At 45.0% G+C, this 14913-nt stretch overlaps 1 protein-coding gene across 1 annotated transcript in view; it reads left to right on the forward strand.

Annotated features, from left to right (window-relative positions):
* fancm (FA complementation group M) overlaps positions 1-14913 on the forward strand; it is a 38126-nt gene that overhangs the window by 22300 nt on the left and 913 nt on the right. The window contains exons 10-21 of the mRNA XM_087780442.1: positions 45-251; positions 306-552; positions 1301-1455; positions 1543-1698; positions 7124-8420; positions 9046-9122; positions 9210-9275; positions 9345-9452; positions 9939-10095; positions 10170-10276; positions 10332-10690; positions 14452-14843. Coding sequence (XP_087636568.1) covers positions 45-251; positions 306-552; positions 1301-1455; positions 1543-1698; positions 7124-8420; positions 9046-9122; positions 9210-9275; positions 9345-9452; positions 9939-10095; positions 10170-10276; positions 10332-10690; positions 14452-14843 — 3328 coding nt within the window. The remainder of the gene's footprint in view (positions 1-44; positions 252-305; positions 553-1300; positions 1456-1542; positions 1699-7123; positions 8421-9045; positions 9123-9209; positions 9276-9344; positions 9453-9938; positions 10096-10169; positions 10277-10331; positions 10691-14451; positions 14844-14913) is intronic.

A 14913-nucleotide genomic window follows, 5' to 3' on the forward strand; every position in this document is an offset into this window, starting at 1 on the left:
GAAGTTGTTTTTTTGTTATTGACACATTGGTCCTGATGCTGCAGGTGGTTCAAAGGTTCCGCCTGGGCGACTTCAACACGCTGGTCTCCACTTGTGTGGGTGAGGAGGGTCTGGACATTGGCGAAGTCGACCTCATCATCTGCTTTGACGCACAGCGGAGTCCCATTCGGCTGGTGCAGAGAATGGGTCGCACGGGGCGCCAGCGCCAAGGACGCATCGTAGTGATACTGGCAGAAGGCCGAGAGGAGCGGGTGAGACACACACTGAAGCCAGTCTGACCAGGCCTGATCTGTGGCATTTTTCAGACGTACAACACAAGTCAGAGCAACCGGCGCAGCGTCTTCAAGTCTATCGGGGGCAACCAAAGTGGACTACACATGTACCCCAGCAGCCCCCGTATGTTGCCCGAGGACCTGCACCCCACCCTGCACAAGATGCACATCACCAGCGGCCAATTCAACCAGCGGGGCAGCAGTGACACCCGTCGCTCCTCTCGAGGGCGAAGGTCACGCTCGGGGGGCCAGAGTTCACTCATCCACCCTCAGAACTTCGGTGAGCAGTGGCTACGGGCTCACTTAGGAAGTGGTGTTTCAAAAAGTGCTAGTTAAGGAAGTTGTAGTTAGGGAAGTGGTAGTTCAAAAAGTGCTAGCTGAAGAAGTGGTACTAGCCCAAAAAGTTCTAGTTAAGAGAGTTCTAGTTTAGGAAGTGGTAGTGCAAAACGTGGTAGTTCAAAAAGTTCTAGTTAAGGAAGTGGTAGTTCAAAAAGTTCTAGTTAAGAGAGTGCTAGTTTAGGAAGTGGTAGTTCAAAAAGTTCTAGTTAAGAGAGTTCTAGTTTAGAAAGTGGTAGTTCAAAAAGTTCTAGTTAAGAGAGTTCTATTTTAGAAAGTGTTAGTTCAAAAAGTTCTAGTTAAGGAAGTGGTAGTTCAAAAAGTTTTAGTTAAGTAAGTGGTAGTTCAAAAAGTGCTTGTTAAAGAAGTGGTAGTTCAAAAAGTTCTAGTTTAGGAAGTGGTACTTTAAAAATTGTTGTCTGAGAAAGTTATAGTTAAAAAAGTGATAGTGAAGGAAGTTCTAGTTTCAAAAGTTGTAGTTTAGGTAGTATTAGTTCAAAAAGTTATAGTTTAGGAAGTGGTACTTTAAAAAGTGTTAGCTGAGAAAGTGATAGTTTAAAAAGTGCTAGTTTCAAAAGTTGTAGTTTAGGTAGTGGTGGTTCAAAAAGTTCTAGTTAAGGATGTGGTAGTTCAAAAAGTTCTAGTTAAGGTTGTGGCACCCCTTATTTCTCACTTTCATTAATTGTTTACAGCGGAAATGGAAACTCAACCATCAGTGAGTGACGGGTTCCTGAGCAGCTCGGAGTACTCCATCTTCACCTCCACCATGGAGCTGGGAGAACAAGAGGCTCATCCGACACTTGCGACGTCTCACTTCCTGTCGCTGCCGGAGGAGCCTGTGAACCTGGTCGGACTCTTTGATCAATTTACTGATTAAATCAGTTAACTAGAAGACTAGAACTGACTTTGGTATCTCACTGGTGCTCTCCTGAAGGTTTCCTGCAGCAGACCATCTCGCGTTTTGTCCCTGTGGGAGTGGAGACACTGGCAATGCAAACAGCTCCCCACGCACCAGGTGGACCACTCGCTGCGCTGCCAAAACTTCGTCCAGTTGATGGCGCTGATGGACACCATGAAAGACGAGAGTGAGGTGATGCTAAATACTTTTTGCATTATGTACTATGACTGCAACAACTACCCCAACTTCTACTACCACTGCCTTGTTTAATATTAAATTACTACAGCATCTACTACTATTGTAGAAGTTGCTATTTATAATACTTCTGTAACAACTACTTTAACAACTTCTTCTACCATTTTTAATACTACATTTACCATGACTTTTACTGCTACTTCCGCTATTTAGAGTACTACTGTAACTACTAATATTAATACTTTTACTACTAAAATGAATGATATAGTTCCATGACTGCAACAACTACCACAGCTGATACTAGCACTCATACTATTCGTACTACTATTACAACTTATTTTAATACTTTTAATACTAAAATACTTATGACTGCAAAAAGTACCACAACCTTTACTACAACTCTTAATATTTTATCCCTACTTATTACCTGAGGGATCAATAAAGTTTTACCTTACCTTACTTAAAGTGATGGTACTATGACTACCCCTTCTACTTTTAAAAGTACTAGTAAAACTACTACTACTACTGCTACTACTACCACTGTGTTTGTCTCGGTGTTATCTTGACCTTTAAATTATATATTTTATTGAGCATTGTTTTGATTGTTTAAGCGCTTTGTGACCCTGGTCACAAATACAAATTACTTACTTACTACTCTCACTAAAAACATTCACTGCAAAAGTAGGGTAGTATTGGTATGATGTACTAAGTTGAAGGAATTGTAGCAACAAAGTATTTGTTGTAGCAGTGAAATCCTACAGCTAGTATTTCCCGGCTGAGCCATGGTGTCAGACGGGCCGGGAAATACATAGATCCTGGAGGATGATGGGAGGAGGAAGAGCAAGAAGGAGGGAGGAGCGGTCCCGCCTCCTCTGTGATTATGTAACTGTGAGTTCTCAGAACTGTTATATAAGATCACAGCGCTGGGTTACAGTGTTCTGACCCAGATGTCTGACTGTACCGGGATAGAGGAAACAAACACGCGCTGACATGGAAATCTGTGATTGAGTTTCCATTAATGATAAAAAGTTTATGGGAGCGTCAGAGTCGCTCAACTGAGACACCAGAAGACGACTGTTGCCGAGAAAACGCAGTTTGTTTTGTTCTACACTTGAGACATTTCTTAGACTGTATTGGTGTTGACTTTAAAGTCTTGCTAAGTTGAGATGCTAGCTTGTAACGCAATTGAAATGCTAACCTAGATGATGTGCTTCTATACTTTAGAAGTCTCACACTTTTCTAACAAGCACCTGTAAACAACACCCCCGTTCCCTAACTTATTGACCCCCCCCCCCTGCTGGCCACTCATTGCATGGCACCCTGCCAGTCCTGGCGGGATGCCACTCCAGACGCATCACTTCCAGGTCAGGTGAGACCAGGGGCGCCCAGGTTATGTTGCAGCAGGAAGTCTGTGTAACAAACCTACATTACCTAAGTAAGCAAGTAAGTAATGTATAATTATATAGCGCTTTTCTAGACCAGGGTCACAAAGTGCTTAAACAATCAAAAATAATAATAATAATAATAATAATAATAATAATAATAATAATAATAATACACTAAAAAGATCAAGATAACACAGAGAAAAAAGTGGTGTTCCAGAAAATCAGGGAAAAGGCTGCACGAATAAGAAAGTCTTAAGATGTTTCCTGAAGGATTCAGTAGATTAATCAATCGAGAAGGAGAGGAAGATCATTCCAAAGCTTAGGAGCTGCAGCCTGGAAGGATTTCTATCCTCTGGTCCTGAACCGTGTGCGAGGAACCATCAGTAGATTCTGATCCACAGACCTGAGCCCTAGCTGGGGTGTAAGGCTTGATCAGATCACTGATTTAAGGAGGATCTTGACCATGAATAGATCTGAAAGAAACTGGCAGCCAGTGAAGAGTTTTAAGGATCGGAGAAATGTGAGTTCTTCTACTTGAGCGGGTCAGAATTCTCGCTGCAGAGTTTTGTATCAACTGCAGGCGAGACACATCCTTCTTGTTAAGACATGAAAACAAACTGTTACAATAGTCCAGACGAGAAGACACAAATGCATGGATTAAAAGCTCCAGATCATGTTGTGACAACATTTTCCTAAATTTAGAGATTTTTCTCAGTTGAAGGAAACAGTTTCTGTCCAGTTTTCTGCAGTGTTGAACTAGAGAAATGTTTTTGTCCAATATAACACACAGGTTTCTCAGGCCAAGTTTGACAGACTGAACTAAGTCACTTAAGTAATTTAACCAGAGTTTCAGTTTTGTCCACATTTAGCTGTAGAGTGTTTTCACTCAGCCATTGTTTGATTTCTAGCAAACAATTGACTAAGCTGTTCAGCCTCTGGGGCTCAGTTGGATCAAAAGAGCAGTAGAGCTGGATGTCATCCGCAAAAATGTGCTAAGAAAATCAGGAAATCTCTGAATGATTTTACCCAGGGGAAACGAGTGGATTTGACCAATTTTGATTACCAATTACCAATTGAACCAATTTTAACTGGACTGTTCTCTCTCCTGGCGTCTGGCAGAAGGTTCCGCAGCATCCGCTGCAAAACAGAAAGATTTAGAAACGGCTTCTTTCCTCTGGCCATCAGACTGCTGAATGAAATATGACTTGAGCTATGACTTGCAATATTTAAAATATTATGTATTTATTCTATTTATAACATATTGCACTATTTTTAACTTATTTGTATTTATACTTTTTATATATATGTTCACTCTGCTGTGTTTTTTAACGGTTGCCAAGCCAGTTTCACTGCTTTTTTCTGTTCAATGACAAAAGAAAGTCTAAAGTCTAAAGGTGACACTCAGTTGCTATAGTGACGTTACTAAACCTTCAAATGTTTCAGTGTTGATAAGAGCAGAGGGAAATCTGTCACTGTCTGAGGCAGTGAGCACAGAAGCATGATGGAAAAATACATAAAGATAATAAGGTAGTCAAACTGATCTTCCCACATACATGAGCCTCAAAAATCTTCTTCAGGGTTTGTGATTTTCAACACCATCTTTGAAAAGGGGACGACAATTTTTTTTTTTTAAGATTCCTGGTGATGCCGTTAATTTTTTATAGATAGACCGATGACCACTTCATGTCCTAATAGAAACGTAGGAAAAATGTGTTATTATTAGAATACTTAGGAACATTGAGTATCTTGTTCAATTGAAAGGAACATTTTTTAAACAATCTGTGTTTGGGAGGGAGGTAGGTAGGTAGGTAGGTAAAACTTTATTGATCATTGAAATTGTTTTTTTTCCAATAGCCACAGAAAATACAGCAATTTTTCATAAAAAATAAAAAAATAAATCAAAATAAAATAAGAACAAGAACATAAAGAGAAAGAACAAGATGATACAATCTAAGTCTAAAGATAAAGAACATAGGTCAAAGAAAAATAACAAAGTCAAAGGATACAAAAACTAACATAGAACAGAACATCCAGATACTTTCACTCCACTCCTGCCCCCGAACTCAGAATTGTAATTTAATAGCCCGAGGGATGAATGAGTCCTTGAGTCTATTTGTTTTGCACCTGAGTAGGAGCATTCGTGCACTCATTCTGCTTCTCTGCTCACAGACAGTGTTCAGAGGATGACTGTCATCATCCATGATGGACAGTAGTTTGTTCAATGATCTGCTCTCAGCAACTGTCACCAGTGAGTCCAGCTTCATGCCAACCACAGAACCAGCCTTTCTGATCAACCTGTCCAACCTGTTGACACTCCTCTTGGACACATTCCCACCCCAACACACCACAGCATAGAACAGGACACTGGCCACCACAGACTGGTAGAACATGCAGAGGAGCTTCTTGCAGATGCTAAATGATCGGAGCCTCCTCAGAAAGTACAGTCTACTCTGAACTTTCTTATATACATGGTCTGTGTTGCAGGACCAGTCCAGTTTACTGTCCAGCCACACGCCGGGGTACTTATAGTTGTCAACTATCTCCACCTCGTCGCCTCTGATGGACACTGGACGTGGCTTTATCCTGGACCTTACGAAGTCCAAGACCAGCTCCTTTGTCTTTGAGGTGTTCAGATGCAAGTGGTTCCTCTCACTACAGTCCACAAAGTCACGTATCGGACTCCTATACTCGTCTTCGCTGTCGTCAGCATACTTCTGGACGAGACTCAGCTCTGAGTTGTAGCAGAAGTCTGAAGTGTAGATGGTGAAGAGGAGAGGGGCCAGTACTGTCCCCTGAGGTGCTCCTGTACTGCACACCACAGTGTCAGACGTGATGTCCTTCAGCCTGACATACTGTGGTCGATCAGTAGGATAATCCGTAATCCAGGAGACCAGACCACAGTCCACATGCATCTGTGTCAATTTGTCCTGCAGCAGAGTGGGCTAGATAGTGTTGAAGGCACTAGAAAAGTCCAGGAACAGGATTCTCACTGAACCGCTTCCTTTAACCAGGTGGGAGTAGGTCCGATGCAGGAAGTGAAGGATGGCATCTTCCACACCAACTGCTGGCCGGTAGGCAAACTGCAGGGGGGTCTTGCGCGTGCTGGACTTGTGGCCTGAGATGTTTGAGGACCAGCCGCTCCAGTGTCTTCATCAGCTGCGAAGTCAGTGCCACCGGTCTGTAATCGTTCAGCACGCTCAGTCGGATCTTTTTCGGGACTGGAACGATACAGGAAGTCTTCCACAGAGTTGGTACTTTCCCCAGCCGTAGACTGAGGTTGAAGACATGCTGGAGTGGCTCAGCTAGTTCAGCAACGCAGGTCTTTAGCAGTCGAGCAGACACCTTACCGAAGTACATCCTGTACCTGGAGTGAGGTGAAGCTGGGAAGTGGTTGTGAGGAGCTGAGGGGGGCACAAGAAGGTGGGGCAGGTCCTGAGGCGGGCAGCAGTGAGGGTGAGGTGACCTGCTCAAACCTGTTGAAAAAGTTGTTTAGTCCGTTTGCCTCCTCCACCGTGTCCACTGCAGTCAGAGAGGACTTGGTCTTGTGTCCAGTGATGGTTTTAACACCACCTCTCTTATTTCTTCTCGGCTCAGCTTCTCTTCCAACCTCCTCCTGTAGGTGTCCTTTGCCTCCCTCAAGAATCGCTTCACCTCCTGCTGAGCTGATCTCATGGCGTCCCTGTCTCTGCTCCTGAAAGCCACTTTCTTCCTGTTAAGGACATCCTTGACCTCCTTTGTTACCCACAGTTTATTATTAGGGTAACAGCAAACAGTCTAAGTAGGGGAGACAACGTCCAAGCAGAAATTTAAATAATCCGTTAGACAGTGTGTCTGTCCCTCGATGTCTGTTTGTTTCAAAGCAACTAAGCTCTAATGGCGTCCTCCACAGCTGGTGTCCACTTTCTGATTGTCTTAGTGGTCACAGTCTGTCTCTGCACCAGAGGAATGTACTGTGACTGAAGGTGGACCAGGTTATGGTTATAGGTGATGGGTTCAAAGGTCCCTCAATTGATTGTCCCGTCCTCCTTCTTCTTCAGGGGGAGTGTCTGTACGAGCAGCAGCTGGTGAGCCACAACCCAGTCCTGAAAACAAGACCAGACCAGCATGTGACCCGGAAGAGACCGAAGACCAAAACCAAACAGAACACTCTCGCTCCGACATTTAAACTGACGTCGGTAAACCAGGAGGTCCAAGAGACCAGAACCTTCTTAACAAACTCTCCAACCCAAGTCCAGATTGGGACGTCCGTGCCGGATGTCTCTGGCCCTCCTGATTTTGAGGAGGAGGTTCAGGAGGTGAGACCTTCAGGTGATGCTCCTGAGCAGGACGACCAGGAACTTCAGGCTCAGTTCTATCTTCCCAGCTGGGATCCTGATCCTCCCAAGGGGGTCTTTGGTGACAATGAGACCCATAAACTCATCCTGGCTAACGTAACCGAGCTCCTCTCCAGATCTCCTCCGCCACTCCTGCCTGTTGTTGATGATTTCCTGGAGATTCCCGAGCCAGAGGAACCTCAACCCTTCATGGTCAGTTTCACGCTGGACGTAGATGATGATGATGATGATGATGGTGAAGAAGTCATGGACGAAGAACTCCAGGGTCTGCCGGACCTTCAACCAGCCATGGTCAGAGATGAGGTCAACAGCCCAACATGGGATGACCTTTTTGATAATGATGATGAGGATGAAGATGATGGTGGATCTTCTGGGCTTCAGGAGCCGGACCAGGAGGTCTTGGTGGATCAGAGGGAGGCAACAGACGCAGGCAGGAAAGACATGAAAGGTCCAGACAGGTCAGAAGATCAACTGGACTTTGCAGTAGACCAGAGTATTGACCTGTTCGCGGACGAAGACTTTCTTCAAATGACCATCCCAGATGTCCCCACGCCAGAAGACACTGAACACACCGAGAACCCGAACGCCTCAACAAGCCTCACCACCGAGGCTCAAGTCCACTCCGACAATAGAACTCCTGGAGACTCTAGATCCACAGACAGAAGCTCACATGACCACTTCTCCGTCAACTTTGACCTCGGCTACTCTCTAGACTCTGAAGAGGAAGAAGGGCCTCTGATCCACTCTCCTGACTCGGCAAAACCCCCAGAGTCCAGCAAGCCCGCCGCCATCCACTGTTCCACCCCCCAGAACCTGCTGCACACACGCTCACGTCAGGTCCCCTTCTTAACGCCCCCCAGTGTCCAGAGACCCGCAGCAGCCAAGACTTCACCACTGGCCCAGTCAGCCAGGGTCACATGCCGCCCTGAACAGACGAGTCGACCCACACCCGCCAAAGGACCAGAAGTGAACTTTGTGTCGGACTTCTCTCTACAGCCAGGTGTGTTTGTGTGAGAGGATCGTTTGTACTATGAATGTATATCATTGCATTTATTTATTTTAATTTTTAATATTGATTAACGTTTATTATTTAATAATTGATTTAATAATTTATATATTGAAAAGTCGAATTTGTATTTTATTTTGAAATTGATTGAAATTGAAAAATAATTTGCATACTAAAAAGTAAGTAAGTTAGGTTGGATTCATTGATTTAAGTAAAATGAAATGCATTTTTTACACATAGTTTGATATTCTAATTCCAATACACATATACACAATATTTTAAAATGTATAGCCTTTTAAAGTCAATATAAAATAAGTAAATGGTGCCACCAGACTGTATAAAATATAAAAAAAATTAATTTAATTTTTTTTTTTTTTTATTATTATTATTAAAACATCAAACTCTATGTTTTAAAAAAAAAGAGTCAATAATTAAACTTTACAATATAGACATTAAATTACGCTATTCAATTAAAAACTGCAATGCATAAAAAAACATTTCAAAATCTAAACATTCAATATTCTGATGGCACTGATTTACTTCCATAATACACATGTGTAGTTGTGCAGTTCCTTTATTTTGTTGGATCCTGTTTCAAGTGTGTCCTCGTCTTCTCCAGACGACAGTGACAGTGAGGAAGAGGAAGTTGTGACCAAACGCAGGCGTCAACACAAACTTGTCTTTTCTCCGGACTCGGTGAGCGTTACTTCTGAATCAAAACTTTATTGACACTTGTAAGTGAATGAAATCGCATGTTTTTTCTGACGCCGCATGTCCGAGCAGACCAACGCCTCCGTTGCTGAGTCGCCGCTCCTCGTCGGCAGGAGACGAGCAAAGCTGCTCGACACAGTAAGAGCCCAGTCGTCCCTGAATGCATCATGTCGGTTTCATCAGACTGGCCCACTTGATCTCGTCCAGTCTGAGCAGGTGGACGACGACGATGGCGACGACTTCCAGCGCCCGACTGCGTTCAGACTTCCAGCGTGCGAGAGCAACCGATTGCGCCCCCCGAAGGCCAGAACAAAGGTTGGCACTTAACTTTCTGTTCACACTCACTGGTTTTCCTGATCAGGGGTGTGAGAAAACATCAACATTTTGACACATAAATATAGTGTTTTTTTTATGTTACTTCTATATCTATATTCAACAGTACTGTATAGATTTTTATACAATTAAACTTCCAGCCGCTAGATGGCAGCAGTTATTACAACCTCCGAAGCTAAAGGAACTAAGAAATCCCACGAGATCCCAGCGATGACTGAGGACGAGAGGATACAGTTGACTCTAGCAGCTTTTAAAGCTGATGTTTGTACATATTTTGGTTTCAAAACAAATTAAATCTAGAGTCATGTGGTCTGTGACTTCTGAAACACCAGAGTCAAGTACTCAAATACTACAAATGTATCCTTGTTGGTATCGCAATATATTGTGTAGCTGCTCTTGTATCGTTAAACGTATCGTATCGAAAGATTATTGCTACACAGCTCTATTGCTAACAAATCTTCTCTGCAGCCTCGAGCCCGTAACCCAGCGCGACACTTCCTGGATGAAGAGGCGGAGCTCTCAGATGACGAGCAGGTGTCTTCGGACGAAGAAGACGGAGACGATCAGAACCACTCGCTAGACGGATTCGTGGTAAACAACACACACCTGAGCCAAGGACTCAACGGTAATGTCGCCAATTTCACAACAGGAAGTAGAGGTCATGAGCCCAATCTCACTTCCTGTTCGTCCGTCTCTCAGACTCGGAGATGCAAGGAGTCTACCTGAAGTCGGTGAAGAGCCCCGCCCCCGGCGGCCGTTTCAAGATGTCCTACAGGAACTTGGGAAACATGGATGTGTTCTCGCAGGTGAGTGATCAGCTGCAGCCTTGTCAGAATTTCTTGTGACAACGTTCTCCGCCAGGTGCCGGAGCAGGACGAGACGTACGCGGAGGACAGCTTCGTGGTGGGTAGCGAGGAGGAGGAGGAGGAGGAGCAGATCGATGACGCTCAGGAGGAGGTCGTGGATCTGATGCCCGAAAACTCGTACGTGGACGGCAGGCGTCAGTACGCTACCCGGCGCCGCGTGCTGCAGCATAGAGTCCGTGCTGGAAAACAAGATCTTCCGAAGCCAACGGGAGGAACCAAGAAGACGCGGTTGATCCGGGTTGTGGACTCGAGTGAGGAGGAAGTAGAAGGGGGAGGAGTCAGGGAGGAGGAGCCGCCTCCAGTCAAACCATCATCATCATCAAGTCAAGGGCGGGACCCTCCGGTGATTGACAGGTGGGTGGGTATAGAAGTATATCGGTGGCATCAGAATATTGAGTAGTTTGATTTGTTGAAACTTTGAATTTCTTTTGATATTGGGATTTAATATTTTATATATTTTGAAAAATATTTTCCATTATTAATATCTATTGATTGATTTTTGAATATATATTTTTTTAATTTATGCAGAATTTAAAAGGCTTAATTACCATTTATTTTTAAACTATTGGAATTAGAATATCAAATTATGTGTGTAAAAAACATTAAATTAATTTAGAAAATATTCAGTTTTTTCCAATTAAATTATGTTTTAAAAATTATTTCAATACAAAACATAATGAATATGAATAATATTATTAACTGATAATGAATTTAATTAGAAAATATATAATAATCTTATATAGTAATCTTATAGTCTTAAACGATCCCTTAGTCATTAAAGGCGCCGACGAGGACGGCTGCCTCTTCCAGTAGCTCCGCAGCAATTTCTATAATTTTCTGTTTTTTATTAATTTTTTACTATAATCTTTTTAAATGGATACTTTTGAACATGGAAAGAATCGTCTTGTTTACTCAAGAGAGGATCTACTGTCGCTGAAGTCAATGGCACGGGCTGGAGATCGCCACAAGATCCCGATCGAACTTCAGCGCCGTTACAGAGGCTGTCGGGCAGGGAAGCGGCTAAAGGCTAAGCTAACGGACAATCGGAGACGTCACAGACCAACGATCCCAACGATCACGATGGGGAACGTCAATTCACTGACGAATAAGATCGACGAGCTGTCTGCCCTCAACAACCAGCGGATCTACAGAGAGAGCAGCTTGTTGATCTTCACGGAGACGTGGCTCACTCAGCTGACTCCGGACTCACACGTGGATCTGCCTGGTTTCAGCACCATCAGAGCGGACAGAGACGCGCGCGCGTGTGGGAAGCGCAGAGGAGGAGGTCTGATCATGTACGTGAATAAACGCTGGTGTAGTCCGGGACACGTTACTGTGAAGAAAGTCTCTTGTTGTCAAGATTTAGAACTGTTGGCTGTCAGCATGCGTCCATATTATCTACCGCGTGAGTTCAGTCACGTGATCGCGCTGTGTGTCTACATTCCTCCGAGCGCTGCGGCTGCATCTGCCTGTGAGAAGATCCACACAATGACAGCTCGACTTCAGAATCAAAATCCTGACGCGTTTATCATCATCTCTGGAGACTTTAATCATGCCAACCTGGACTCTACTCTGCCTACTTTCCATCAGGCCGTGGATTGTCCCACCAGGAATAACAGGACAATTGACCTTCTTTATTCCAACTTGAAGGACGCCTACAGAGCCAAACCTCTTCCTCCACTTGGAAGGTCCGATCACAACCTGGTCCACCTTCAGTCACAGTACACTCCTCTGGTGCAGAGACAGACTGTGACCACTAAGACAATCAGAAAGTGGACACCAGCTGTGGAGGACGCCATCAGAGACTGCTTTGAAACAACAGACTGGGATGTGCTGCTGAGGTCTCATGGTGAGGACATCGAGGGACAGACACACTGTCTAACAGATTATTTAAATTTCTGTTTGGACGTTGTCGCCCCTACTAAGACTGTCCGCTGTTACCCTAATAATAAACCGTGGGTAACAAAGGAGGTCAAGGATGTCCTTAACAGGAAGAAAGTGGCATTCAGGAGCAGAGACAGGGACGCCATGAGGTCAGCTCAGCAGGAGGTGAAGCGATGCTTGAAGGAGGCAAAGGACACCTACAGGAGGAGGTTGGAGGAGAAGCTGAGCCGAGAAGAAATAAGAGAGGTCTGGGATGGTGTTAAAACCATCACTGGACACAAGACCAAGGCCTCTCTGACTGCAGTGGACACGGTGGATGAGGCAAATGGACTGAACAACTTTTTCAACAGGTTTGAGCAGGTCACCTCACCCTCACTGCTGCCCGCCTCAGGACCTGCCCCACCTTCTTGTGCCCCCCCCAGCTCCACAGAACCACTTCCCAGCTTCACCTCACTCCAGGTACAGGATGTACTTCGGAGGATTCGTCCAGGGAAGGCTGCTGGTCCTGATAAGGTGTCTGCTCGACTGCTAAAGACCTGCGCTGCTGAACTAGCTGAGCCACTCCAGCATGTCTTCAACCTCAGTCTACGGCTGGGGAAAGTACCAACTCTGTGGAAGACTTCCTGTATCGTTCCAGTCCCTAAAAAGATCCGACCGAGTGTGCTGAACGATTACAGACCGGTGGCACTGACTTCGCAGCTGATGAAGACACTGGAGCGGCTGGTCCTCAAACATCTTACGCCACAAGTCAAGCACGCGCAAGACCCCCTGCAGTTTGCCTACCAGCCAGCAGTTGGTGTGGAAGATGCCATCCTTCACCTCCTGCATCGGACCTACTCCCACTTGGATAAAGGAAGCGGTTCAGTGAGAATCCTGTTCCTGGACTTTTCTAGTGCCTTCAACACTATCCAACCCACTCTGCTGCAGGACAAACTGACTAAGATGCATGTGGACCCTGGTCTGGTCTCCTGGATTACGGACTATCTTACTGATCGACCACAGTATGTCAGGCTGAAGGACATCAAGTCTGACACTATGGTGTGCAGTACAGGAGCACCTCAGGGGACAGTACTGGCCCCTCTCCTCTTCACCATCTACACTTCAGACTTCTGCTACAACTCAGAGCTGAGTCTCGTCCAGAAGTATGCTGACGACACTGCCATTGTTGGATGCATCAGGGACAACAGCGAAGACGAGTACAGGAGTCTGATACGTGACTTTGTGGACTGGAGTGAGAGGAACCACTTGCAGCTGAACACCTCAAAAACCAAGGAGCTGGTCTTGGATTTCGGGAGGTCCAGGACAAAGCCACGTCCAGTGTCCATCAGAGGCGACGAGGTGGAGATAGTGGACAACTATAAGTACCTCGGTGTGTGGATGGACAGTAAACTGGACTGGTCCTGCAACACAGACCATGTGTATAAGAAGGTTCAGAGTAGACTGTACTTTCTGAGGAGGCTTCGTTCATTTAACATCTGCAAGAAGCTCCTCTGCATGTTCTACCAGTCTGTGGTGGCCAGTGTCCTGTTCTATGCTGTGGTGTGTTGGGGTGGAAATGTGTCCAAGAGGAGTGTCAACAGGTTGGACAGGTTGATCAGGAGGGCTGGTTCTGTGGTTGGAATGAAGCTGGACTCACTGGTGACAGTTGCTGAGAGGAGATCATTGAACAAACTACTGTCCATCATACTATATATATCATGGACGATGACAGTCATCCTCTCAGCACTGTCATCAGTGAGCAGAGAAGCAGAATGAGTGCACGAATGCTCCTACCCAGGTGCAAAACAAATAGACTCAGGGACTCATTCATCCCTCGGGCTATTAAATTGTACAATTCTGAGTTCGGGGGCAGGAGTGGAGTGAGAGTATCTGGATGTTCTGTTCCATGTTAGTCTTTGTATCTTTGTCTTTGTTGTTTTTCTTTCCTTGACCTATGTTCTTTGTCTTTGTCTTTAGACTTAGATTGTGTCATCTTGTTCTTCCTCTTTATGTTCTTCTTATTTTATTTTTTATGTATTATTTTTTATTGTTTATGAAAAATTGCTGGCTATTGTAAAAAAACAATTTCCCAAAGGAGACCTCCTGAGGGATCAATAAAGTTTTACCTTACCTTAATCCCACCCTGTAATATACAAATTATTGAATTAAATTATTAAGAAGGAATAATTCTTAGAAAAAAAAGTTTTAAAAAAGAGAATGAAGATGAAAGTTAAAAAAAACGTTTCCATCAGTAGGTGTCGGAAGAGCGTTGAGCTCCAGCACCAACTGTCCGACCAGCTGGACTTCACCGAGGTCGAGAACCATCAGGCGCCGGCGGGTCAAAAGCCCGCTTCAGAATCGGCGTCCAGAACGAGTTTGGTCCGCATCCTGGTGGACGGTCGCTGCATCGGAAGCAGCGCCGAGCTCATAGCCCGACTCCGGCACCACCACGGCGCCACCGTCCACGTCTGCTCGCTGGACGGGAGTTACTTCATCGTCAGCAACCGGACCGCTGTGGAGCGCCACCTGCAGTCCAACCTCGCCGCCATGCAGAACCGCAAGAGACTGACGGAGCGAGTGACGAGTCTGCTGAGCCGCTTCGAGCGCGTCTGTTTGATCGTGGAGAAGGACCGGACCAAACCGGGTCAGTAAGCCATCGATAGTATGTCTGCATTACCGAAGTTGGTTAAGGTTCTGGTGAAGGGTGAGGGTGC

This window comes from Callionymus lyra, chromosome 18, assembly GCF_982586985.1.
Source record: "Callionymus lyra chromosome 18, fCalLyr1.hap1.1, whole genome shotgun sequence".
Classification (NCBI taxonomy): Eukaryota; Metazoa; Chordata; class Actinopteri; order Syngnathiformes; family Callionymidae; genus Callionymus; species Callionymus lyra.